Source organism: Frankliniella occidentalis, unplaced genomic scaffold, assembly GCF_000697945.3.
Source record: "Frankliniella occidentalis isolate FOCC.00 unplaced genomic scaffold, Focc_3.1 Scaffold166, whole genome shotgun sequence".
NCBI classification, from domain to species: Eukaryota; Metazoa; Arthropoda; class Insecta; order Thysanoptera; family Thripidae; genus Frankliniella; species Frankliniella occidentalis.
The window spans coordinates 81112-93071 of NW_026267292.1; the positions used below are offsets into that span (position 1 = coordinate 81112).

General features: G+C 48.5%; 2 protein-coding genes across 4 annotated transcripts in view; both read left to right on the top strand.

Annotated features, from left to right (window-relative positions):
- Window positions 1-5180, top strand: part of LOC113208841 (reticulophagy regulator 3) — a 16467-nt gene extending 11287 nt beyond the window's left edge. The window contains exons 6-8 of the mRNA XM_026426052.2: window positions 37-128; window positions 224-424; window positions 541-5180. Coding sequence (XP_026281837.1) covers window positions 37-128; window positions 224-424; window positions 541-795 — 548 coding nt within the window. The 3' untranslated portion in view covers window positions 796-5180. The remainder of the gene's footprint in view (window positions 1-36; window positions 129-223; window positions 425-540) is intronic.
- Window positions 5181-5618: 438 nt separating this feature from the next.
- Window positions 5619-11960, top strand: part of LOC113208838 (integrin beta-PS) — a 15339-nt gene continuing 8997 nt past the window's right edge. For 2 of the 3 annotated variants that reach the window (XM_052271591.1, XM_052271592.1), the window contains exon 1: window positions 10780-10985. In XM_052271591.1, coding sequence (XP_052127551.1) covers window positions 10795-10985 — 191 coding nt within the window. In that variant the 5' untranslated portion in view covers window positions 10780-10794. Of the gene's footprint in view, window positions 5787-10779; window positions 10986-11960 lie in introns of those variants that run through there. The other variant, XM_026426047.2, reaches the window with a different exon arrangement.

Consider the following 11960-nt stretch of genomic DNA (forward strand, 5'->3'; position numbering starts at 1 on the left):
GCTTGGTTTTTATTCTTATTTTACCCTCAATTTCAGCGCCATCACTTACTTTTATCAGTGGCATTACAGCTATGCCTGCACATGAAGACTTAAGCCTTGATGGCACTGACTTCAGTTTGGAAATTTCTGTAAGAATTTTTTTTGCAAAGTGGAAGTAACTTTAAACCTCTAATGTTATTTCAAACCATCAAATCTACTAAATTCTCTCTCTTACTGTTTTCAGCTTGGGAACAAAGTAGCTGGACAGTCTAAGAAACAGAACCAAAATTCATCGCCCCTTGACATTGATCCACACAGCTCAGACAGTGATGAAAGTATTTCTCTGCCAGAAAATGAAAGTGCAGGTATTCATTTCCAAACCCGTCACTTCAAAGGAGACAGTTCGTCAGAGGAAGAAAATCAATCAACAAGAAGGAGTGAGGAGGTGCGAAACACTGTCTTTTATCAAATTTCTCATACATTGGTGTATGAGTAGTCTTCAAGTTGTCAATTGATTAGTTTGTTCCTTTTTAAATTTACCTTTTATTTTACTTATGACAGAAAATGCAATGTGCGTCACGCAAGAGTTCTAGTGGAGCTGTAGTTGATGCAGCAGCTGCTGTCCTCTCGTATTCCTCGGCAGGAGCACTTAATCTTGCTTCGGTGGGCCAAAGCCTCATATCATCAGTTATTAGTAGTGCAGCTCCAAAGAAAAGTGGACGCTCTACCACTGTGAAAGAAGTTGAAGAAGACGATTCTCTTTCAGATACGGATGGCTTTGAAATGATATCTGAAGAAGAGTTTGCTAATTTGTGAAGTGCTACAAGCAAGCAGGGTCCACTGGAAAACTACTTGCTTATAATTTGTGTTAATGTGTAGCTTTCAATAAGCTCATGATACTTTACTTTAGTCTGCATAATTTATTTTAATATTATCCTGTAGTTGAATTTTGATTATTTTGTAGTCTCTCTTTTCTTTGACCTGTGATGAACTGATACAAAGTATCTCATAAGGTTTTGTTTCAGTCAATTTTATTTTTCTCTGTTGATTTCTTTTCAGATTAACTCAATGTTTGCATTGTATTTTTTAATCTATCAATTGGTGCACATAGAATATAAATTCTATTGAGAATCATGGAATAGTTTCAGGTTCTGGCTCAGTACAGTTCCCTCCCAAAGTGCTCTGTTAGATATGTTTTCTCTTGAGCATTCTTTGTTTCAATGATAATCTTGGCTTTTATTCACATTTACGACTACATGTGACGGTATTGGAAAATACATCAATCTTATCGTTGTTGTCTTACCTCTTTATACTTTAAAAGAGGGAAGTTTAATTGAAAAAAAAAACTGGGTAAAAAAAAATAATATAAATGAATAAGACACAAAAACAAATGCATCTTGTTATTGGGATTGTATGATGGTTATATGGAATTTCCTTGTCTATATTTGAATAGTTATAGATCAGAAACAACACACCAGTGAGGTATAAAAAAGTGATTGAAAAAAGTATTCAGTGTATCATGATAACATAGCGGTATGTCATAGTATGATGTAATTTTCATAATTTTTGCTCTTGTCCCACTTGGGTGCCACTCAATAATATGCGCTACATTGCTGTATTTGGTTTTGATTTTTATTCATGACAATAATTTAAATGTTTTTTTGTTTTTTTTTCATTTTTGGAAGCAATGTAAGTATCACCACTCCTTGTGACTTAAATAGTTAAATTTTGATGGGTTAGGGAAGAGTTGGTTTAATTAGGGAGAAGATATTACATTGTGTACCTGGAATAGAATGTGTGAGATTGTCTCATCGAAATCCATCATTACTACCACCTGCAAGCAACAATAATTTGTGAGGTACAGTTGTCCTGCATTTGCGGGAAGATTTTTCATTCTGCTCCCTGTTTTTTTTCGTTTTTTTTTTTCAACTATATAAGTTTGTAACGTGTTTCTTTTTTTTTCTTTTCCTGAAGGTGAGATTTGATTTCTGTGATAGAAAATAGGTAGATTTATTCTTCATTGTAGTTGCTGTTAGTAACATAATAGTTTTATACCCATCTTACCTTGGATGTGTTTTACAAAAAGTCTAATCTTGATCAGCCCAAACTGATTGTGCAGGGCAGTGCAGTGCGAGTGGCAGTATTTTTTGTGTGAATGTTAAAAATATTGAGGTAAAATGTTTTTCCATAACTCAAATCTCTTTAAAAACGAAAAAAATAAAAAAAACAATAATTTGCAGATTCTGTGATCTATGGTGCAAGGCGTGCATTTTGATAAGTCCTTGGCATTTCTGTCCTTGGCATCACAATGTTGAGAAGCTCTTCTGCCATTGTCCTGCTTTGCATTTTCCATCATATTTTGCTGTATACCCTTCTAAAACATAGACACATGTGTTAAGTTTTCATTTCTGTGCTTTAATTTGCTTTCTACTCAATGCAATTGCATCATACAGTTGAATTATGGGAAATTAAAATGCTGTGTTTTGCTTCTATGCCAGTGTTTCTGGTTTTAAGTGTTGGAAAACCTCATTTTATAATGTTGTGGACTGTCACATAAAACTTTAGCTTTTCGTTCTTTTAATTTGTTGTGGTAAACCATGAGTGTAAATCAATAACAATTTTTAAAATATAAAGAAAAGAGGGTTAACTGGTGAAAGTTTTCCAAAATGATACATCAGTTTCACCATCATACACAAATGGTTTGGTCTTAAAAACTCAGTGATAAAAAGTCCTCAAATCAACAATGACCCTATAGCATCATAAATTTGATGAGACATTTCTATTGTGATTTGACCATTGAAATGTATGTGTTTAACCAATTGTGCCATTAGTTCTTAAATGTCATGACATTACCTCAGCAAAAGCACTGAAGAGAGAGGGAGGATTCTCTAATTTTACATCGTCTATTCATGCTTTGACTGTACAAAATTGTGTAAATACCAGACTTTGGAATATATTTTTTTGACTGAGTTCAACAAAATAGGGTGTTTTTGGTGCTCTTTTACGCTTGCTTAGTGATGCTCCCTATTTAAATTTCAATCTCAAAGCTATTGTCTCTGCTCAGAATTTAGACCTTTTTAGTATAATGTGTGAAGTATATGGGCCAAAATCACAACATCATAAGATATCATTATATGTGTTCTGAAATAACTGTTAAATCTAATACCTTTGTCATATTACTGCTGGTGCATTAACAGCAAAACTTATAAATGTACCGTATTCACCTGAACGTAAAACCCCCCCATATATGAGACCCAAATTCAGCTGGGGAAAAAAGGTTGATTTGGAAAAAGTCAGTTGAGTATACAAGCCCCCCTTAGGGTTTTATATTTGTGTGAATGCTGTACTCAAATGGGCTCAAAAAGTTGCTTTTATATTTTTAGCTTAAAAATTTTGCCCTATCTGTAATGAATTTTACAGTAGATATAAAATGGAAAAAGACAGAGAGAATAGCAAAATATGCCTATGACTTTCTGTTCTTAACATATTTTTGTCATTGCTTATTGTGTGGCAGGTATCTGTGAATGATTATCTGTGTTTTTCAAATTTGTGTGGCTTTTTGTAGAAGATCGAAAAGTAATCTAGTTGACTTCTATCCGAGATGCACCTTTAACTGTTTTCTTGACCAATGGTTGCAATTTTATCTTATGGGAAAGAAAAACATTAACATTCCAAATGTCAAAGGGGAGAAAACCAAACCTATTTTGCGTAACCGGGAAGTTCATTCAAACATCTAATAAATTTATTATGCAGGTGGATTATGAATGGATTCTTTCATTCTTCCCTGCAACCACAACTTTTTCTAAAGCTCTTTATATTTGCTGTGCTGTAGAAGGTAAACTCACCAGGGCAGAAACGTGCTGTAATAGGGTTTTGTTCTGGGTGGAATTATAGTTAATTTAATGTCTTTCAGTAGAGCTACTGAATTGCTTAACGAAGGTAAAGAAGCAACAATGAGCAATCAGACAAGCAATGGCTGTGATGTAGTTATAGTTTCAAATAATCATGAAAGATGTTGGAAACAGTTAAGGGGGATGTAAATTTCTGTACAGATAACCATAATGCCATTTTGATGTTGTTGACACAACTATCTAGAAAACTTAAATGTATGATTTTGTTGAGAAACTTAAAAGTAATCAAAGATTAAGAAGTCTTGTAAATTATAAAATATGTGTATTTGGTAGTGATGAAATGTTAAGTGCTAGTCAAGTGTAAATTATTAATCAGAGGCAACCTTCTGATTTTCAATAGTGTGTCTGTAGTGCTTCTATAGGTGTGTCATATCATTCAATGTTATTGATACTAAAATTTACTAAGACTCTTCTGCAACATTAGGCCAACTCACATTGTAAATCCCCCCCTAAGTTCTTTTGCATGTTTCTGTGTCCATTGTGTCTCCATCATGTTTTTTTTATCGGGAGTTTCAAAATTGTTAATTATTACAGCGCGTTTATATTGAGATGCTGCTTCCCTCTTCTCTAGAGATCAATCATGGTTCAGTGATGGAGAATCAAAGTATTTTGGAGGTGCTTGATTCTGTGTTGCTTCAGCATAATGTCTGCTTTCAAATATTTCTATTGTATCACTCCTTTAGAACTCAATAGTAGAGCGACCTATCACATTACGGATACAAAGGGAGGAGAGCAAATTTTGTGCTATTCTATAGTGCAACACAATTTCTCACGAGTAGGGTACCACAACATTTGCTTTTCGCCACCTTTGATATCCAAGATCCAAATTAATGCCTCGTCCGAAATACGTGTAGCTGCTCGCATGTAATTGTCACACATATTTGAAACTGCTGGAAGTCTGTACGTGAGGATAACATGTGGATGTTTCAAAAATGGCATAAACACAAGTACGTATATCTTTTCTTAAAGTGTCAACTACTGTTTAAATGCTTTGTTACTTTTCATTTATGTAATATAAAGATTACTTTTCAATCAACTTTACACTATAGTTGATTCTTAAATGATGTGTGTAAATTTCCTACAGGGTTCTCTCTATTTTTCCTCTTCAACAAAATATTTTTGCTGTTCTTTTGGTTTAAGGATGTGTATGTATTACTGAATTTCCATAGACCGAGTGGAAATTGATGTTCAATATGAAGCATACTCCCAATTTTTTCTGTATTTCAATAAAATTTAATCAGTGTACTGACTTGTGGTACAGCAATACAACAAATAAAGAGAAAACGAATATGTTGTCTATCCACTCACCGACTCACTGTCACTTTACTTCATCCTTTTATGAACGCTGTGAGAGCTTTCTGCTACACTCGGCAGATTGTACAAGTACATTCCGTATAGGATGGGATAAGTCCCATACCTTTTCTCAAGATTAAGCGAAGCAAGCAACCTGAACAGATTTGAACTTACCGCGTCGTAATATTTGAGGAATAAGTCTGATACCAACACACCAACAAGCCGCCCTGGTGTAAGCGTGCAGGCAAGCCAGCCGTATAAGAGCATAATAATTTTGAAGTGTCCTTACGAGAAGGTAATCATTTTATTTTACGATCTAATGTCGATTCTTAATCATTCACGTAGCTTGTTAACATTGTGACTTTAAAGAACTATGTTGGCAGAAACTTCCAGCCTTGTGCGCCCTGTAGAAAAAAGACAACGTGTTGTGAGTGGTGATACAAACATGACGTCATGTCAGTTGCCGTAGGAAACTCGGCTTGAAAGGTGTTGTCGAACTTGCCTTTTTCGGCGTTATGATCGGACTGTGATTTGCTATGTTGAATTAGTGTGTGTTTGGTGATTAATGGATATGATCTTAAGGATAAATAGCCGAAAGACAGGGTGAGTCTTACATCATTTTATTCTTATGATAAGAATTCTATTCAGTTATTACCTGAAGGGGTGCGACGGGTGTGTAATAGGATACTGCTCCTTGCCACAGACTCTTAAAATTTCAATATTCACTCGTGTCACTAACCGAGTTACACTTGATGAGCCTCACGTTGACTATAATGGACCTAGTTTGGTCGATTTTATCTTTTAGACGGCCTTTTAAATGTGTCTGAGTCGTCCCTATAACCTAGCTCTGAGGCACATCTGCTCAACAAAACAGATATTTCCTCATTTATCCTCTGCCTATGTTCAAATTCCTTATTTCATATTAGGCTAGGACCTAGAAATAAAATTCTTAGTATGCTTTTTATGATTTAGTTTCAAGACATCTCCCAAACTTTTTTTGTCTGATATCTCATAGTTTTGTCGGTGCATGTTAAGAAGCAGACAATTCTCACACTTATCAGAAAAATCTATATAGCAAACTATTTTTGGTTATAGTTAAGTACATCCTTCACATCAGATACGTTAATTATTTGCATTCATGACAAAATTTTGTTGGGGGTGTAGACATGCGAACACCTGGATGCTTAATTCGCCCCCTTTTCCACTCTCATTACCAGTTGATTTTCAGCATCTTTGTGAACTTCTCTTATCACTGAGTAACTCATGGTAAGAAAGTATACCAAAATTCATGTTCCAAGAGTGTCAATACGTGGGGAATTCTTTAAACAGGTCCACAGACGTCCGAGAATGCCCCACTCCAGCTCCATGGCAGCGGGGTTGAAAGCTCCTGTAGTACGCATGTGGCCGCGTGCAGCCTTCCAGTGGGGCGCGGGCGCCGCGATGCGTCGCGGGGATGTCCACGCCCCCACGGCGCCTGCCGCCCTGGCTCGTGTCCAGCTTGGCCGTGGCGGCGCTGCTCACCCCCGCGACGCCCTCCATCCACACCCCACCTCGCCCCTTTTCTGTCTGCACCCATTTCTTTAGTCCCCCCTCCCTCCCCTTCCCCTGGGCCGGCGGCGGGGCACCGCGGCGCCGCGAGTCTATCCTGTAGGACTCCACTGGTGACAAGAGGGGGCGGGAGCGGGCAGGGGCCGGGCGAGCAGCACGATGAATGGGCCTTCCCCCCGTTGTGTCGCCCTTTGATTGATATCTCTGCGCCTCGCCGGGCTGGAGTGAGTGCAGTTGGTTTGGGGGGCGGACGCACCCCTTGCTCGCCCTCTCCCTCTCCCTCGGCCCAGTGCCCTTTGCGCCGCGCTGCTTCGCTGTGCACGACCGACCTCCAACCGGCCTCCCCGCCCCGTCCCGCCCCCACCGCGACCCCGCCCTAAGGGAAGGGCGCTACAGCAAGCAGCACCGAGTCACTCGCGAGAGCCGATTCAGCGAGGCGCTATTTTGAGCGTCGCTTCCTCGGCGGCCCGTGGTGGCGTGCGTCTCGCCGGCTGGCCGCGGCTTCCCTCGCTCCCCGGCCGCCACGCCCCCCTGCGCCCCCCTGCGCCCCCCTGCGCCCCCACGGCCTGATGGGGCTTATCTCTACCGCCGCGCCGGCCCCGCCGGCCCCGCCCCGCCGCGGGGTGAGCGCGCGGCTATCTAGGCGATGCGGAGACAAAGAGCGTCCCGCCGCCGCAGGATGGGATGGGCACGGCGGCGTTGGAGTAGGAGTCGCTCTGTGCCTCCGCACTACAGAGGCCAGGCCTGGCGCAGCCTGGCGCGGTGTGGTCTGTTGTGCCCACGCAATGCCCCGCCCCACCGCCCCCCTCCGCGCCTCGCCTCGCCTTGCGTAGATCCTCGCCCTCACCTGCATGTATTAGTGGCCAACCTGTACCCCGCCCCGCCCCGCCCCTCCGCCGCGCTGCCCGCTGCCGCCGCTGCCCACGCGCCGGGCGCCCTGCCCCGCTTCCCGTCCCGCGGCCGCGCTGGCCCCGCTCGCGGCCGCGGCGCGGACTGGGCTGGGTCGGCCACCGACCGAGATTTCATTTCTGAACGGGTGACGCAGCGGAAATGGGTATTCGAACGCGAGCGCGCGCGCCGCGCCAAACCCAGGCGCGGTTTTAAGTCTGATTGACAGAGGGGGCGATTTTTGTGGTTTGCTTACTTTCAGGGGGTGTATTGGACAAAATTGCCTACCCACCCCAGGAAGACGAAAGGGGGGGGGGGGCCCCCCCCCCCATAAAACCGCGCCTGGCCAAACCTGTCTCCACCCGCGCACCGCAACCACGCGCCACCTCAGCCGCTGATTCAGAATATCGGCTTTGTATCTGTGTCCTTGTCGCACTCATGGAGCACCGCCGTTAGACTGGTGAGAGGAGACGCTCTTCTCAATCAGTCGGCAGGAAGCGGCTCCGATGAGTCGCCAGTCGCCCGTGTCATGACGCGGTCGTGACGCAAGATCCTCTCCGTGAGACATGGGCTGGGCACGGGGTACCGCGGCCGCGAGCCCCGCGATCTGGACATCGACCGCCCTGCCCCGCCCCGCGACGGTTCGTCCTCGCGCCCCGCCCGCCGGTCCCAGCCCAGCGGCCCTCTCCGATAAGCGTGTCTGCTGGCCTTGCACCAGCCGTGCACATGGCGTCTGGGGTCGTTGGCTCTCGGAGCAGGCTCCCTCGCTCTGTAAGCTCTGCGGGCGGCAGCGAAGGCTTCGCTTCGCTTTCTTTGACAGAGTGATGAAACGCGCGCACCCAGAAATCATTATCTTTCCAACAACGAATTTTTGACGTTGCCGACACCAATGAAATTTAATTTGCCAAAAACCGTTGGACTGTTGGACCGTTTCGTCATCCTAACGAAAAACGTTCCTTTGATTTCTGCTATGAAAATTTCTTGAAATTAAATGAAAATTCTTTACACCAACAAACTGCTTTTGGGTCCGAGCACGCGGTCCGCGATAGGCGATAGCGCCTGTAGTGGCGCGAGTGCTGCCCGGGCGATAGCGGATTTATGACGGCTCCAGTTGCCCAATGACGGCGGGGCGGCGGGCGGGGCCGGTGGTGCAAGAACAACAGGGGAGAGGCGCAGCGGAAGGAGTCTTTATGGAGTTCCCCGGGGAAGGGCGTCAGAGAGCGCAGCGGGGCGGTATGTGGTCCTGGACAGCTGCGGGGCTGCTGCTGGCCTGGCTGCTGCGCTCCGACGCCGCGCCCAGGCTCCGCCGTGTTTACCCAACGAGACGGCCGGTGTGTGTTCCCTCTGTGGCTGCTGTTTACCCAGGACCCCCCTCTCCCCCCGCCCCTCTCCCTCCACGCCTCGCCCCCCCTCTCCCAGGTCTGGAGGGCGTCACGTGGCGGGCGGGCGTCGCGGCGCTCTCCGCGTCGTCGCCTCGCGGCGGCGGCGGCGCTTCTTGCTGGCGCTGTCTGTACGAGGTGCACGCCGGCCTTGCGCTTCTTGAGCTGAGACTGTACCCCAACGTGTTCGTGCGGCCGGGTTTGGTTTACTGGGTTTACTTCCCACGGCATCTTATTGCATGATGTCCTGGGTGGGTGTGTCGTTGCATGCGCCGGTGCCGGTGGGTTTGCCTACCCCAAGGCGCCATAACTTCTCTGACTAGTCCCCCCCCCCCCCGCAGCTTCGCATTCAAAGACAACAAGCTAGGCCCGCCTTTTCGCCAAACGAAGTTGCGAGCTGCTCTTCGCTCCGACGGCAACTCCGTTCGGCCCGACCGCTTTTGAGTAAACTAAGGCTTACGGGTACGGGTGGGTTGGCCTTCGGCCTTCGACCCTCAAGATTTGCTCCTCGGTTTCGGTGACCCCTAAGATACCCTGAAATTCGTAGACCTCTAGCTCAGACGACGGACACGAGAGTGGTTGCATAAGCCTGCTTTAATGCTTTTTTAAAAGCAGAAGGGTGGGCTAAAAAAACGCCCGGCATATAGTGGTCATCGATCGCACCGGGATTTTGGCTGAGCAGGGGCCTGATCTGGATATTGTACCGCGCAATGCCGTCCTTTTCGTGTTCGCTGAAAATTTTTCCACCTAAACTCTTTGGCGATGTGTGAGAATCTCTGCACCACCTCGCTAAGTAAACTAACCGCCACCCTCCTCAGTCGGCTGGCCCGACCGTGGGCGGAGCGAGTTCTTCGCCGCAGTCCCGGCCCGGGGCCGGCCCCGGTGGCCATCTCATTGATTGGCGTGCACCGGGGCCACGCCCTGCTGGCCCTGCTGGCCCTGCCGGCCCTGCCCCTGGAGGGCTAATGGCGCCCCCTAGTGGGGCCCGCCAACGGCACGCAAGCCCTCGCCGCCCGCCCAGAGAAAAGAAGTAATACTTTTAATGCGCTTGTCCGCGCTCGTTAATGTGGAGCTGTGAGGGGCACCCGCGAATGACCCGCAGCGGCCTGCACGGCACCACGCGACCGCGTCGCCCGCGCAGCTGCAGCGGCCGGCCGGGGCCGGGCCAAACGGCGAACGCGAAATGTGTCCAAAACGGACGCGAAGTAGATTCGAGAATTGAATTGAGTGCCAAGGACGGAGTCGCGTCAGTGGAGAAGTTGTGAGAGGATGCGGGTAGTGTACTGTGTGTACCGCGTGCGTCTTCTGTGAATGCGCACTCAAAGGTTGCGCGGATTTGCCTCACTCCCTTCGACCGCAGGGCGCTATGGCTCGCGTAGCCCTGGCGAGTATGCAACCCCGCATTCAAAGGTACACCCGGTCCGAACTCTTCTCAGCAGTGTTGCCCTGAACGGGTTCGCTCCGGTGCAGCGCTGCGCGGCCCGGAGGAGAGCGCCCGGAGAGTCGTGGGCGTCCCCTCCGGTCCCCTCCGCTGGGCGCGGCTGGCGCGGCTCGAGTGGGCGGGCGGTGCCTGGGCGGTGCGGGGAGCGGCCCCGCGCCGAGTAGAGCGGTCGGGGCCGAGTACTCGGCGGAGTACAGTACCCACCGCGACCGCGCCCTTTTGATTTCCCAGTATTTTGACGTCGCCGTCGAGGAGGCCCATCCGGCTTCCTTCCCGGGCGACAAAGTGAGTCGGACAACCCACTCCGCCCCGCACCTCGCCGCAGCCACACGAAGGGACCGATGGCCGGACGGACATGCACGTTCTGTTTGCGGTGCAGTCCATCTTGGCAGTTTCTGGTCGCGGCGCGGCGGGCTCGTGCCCGTCTGCGCGCCTTTGCCCGCGCCCGCCCACACCACACGCGGCGGCGAGCTGCGCCGACACACCAGCAGCGGCCACATGGCGGTCCCGCTGCCGCCTCGCGCCCGCCCGGCCCGGCGGGCCCAGGTGTGTGTGTGTTCTTGTCCAGGTGTCGTACAGCGATTTGCTCGCCGACTGATAACTAGAGCAGCGGTGTGATTGGCCGCGCAGACTGTGAGAGGTCTCTCTACTAGACCTGAAGGAGAAGGTGTGTCCCGGCCCGGCACGGCCGGCTCCACCGATCCACCGGATGTAGCGGCTCCTGCCTTGCCTGTTGCCTACACTGTAAATCCTGGGTGTGTCCAGCCGTCGCCTGACCCGCAAAACAAGGCGACTTACGTTGACTATCTGCTGGACACTTCGGGTCGGAAGACCGTAAGGGATCATCCACAAAGTACTTCCGCAATTTACCGTTACTAACCTTCCAAGTCCAGCCTCTACAAGTGCTCCTAACGCCTGGTAGGTAGGCAACATCTCGCCTGCAGAGCATGGGCGTACTGCGGGGGGGCCTACCCGGAGTCTCGCAGGCGCCGAGCTCTCATAATTTGCCGAACGAATGAACCTGTGAAAAACGCACGTACTTTTTGGACGATCCCTAAGGTGTCCACCAGATAGTCGACATAGACACCCCAGATTCACAGTGTACGCTCCCGCTCGTGCTGTTGCCAGGCCCGCAGGCCCGCACCGCAGCTCTACCGACTCAATCACGTCGCGCCTGCTTGCCGTGTTTGCGTCCTCCGCCTTTGTTTCACGGCTGAGAGCCAGGCAGGCAGCAGGGCCGAGAGCAGGGCCCCAATGGGGGAGAAGAGAAGTGGAGTGGCTTTTGTATTTGATGACTCCGGCTGCTGGCCGTGTCGCAGCCGCTGAAAGCCTTTCTCTCCCCCTGCACGTGTCGTTGGAAGCTGCTGTAAGCGAGGCTGTAAGGCCCTTGCGCCCCCCCCCCTCCCTAAGCTCTTCTTTTATGACGGGACCAAGTCGGCCCCTCCCTCCCACAGTCCCCCGATGATGGCGGCCCCCTTGCGCGCTTGCGTGTCGTAGAGCAGGCCGAGGAGGTGAGGGGGG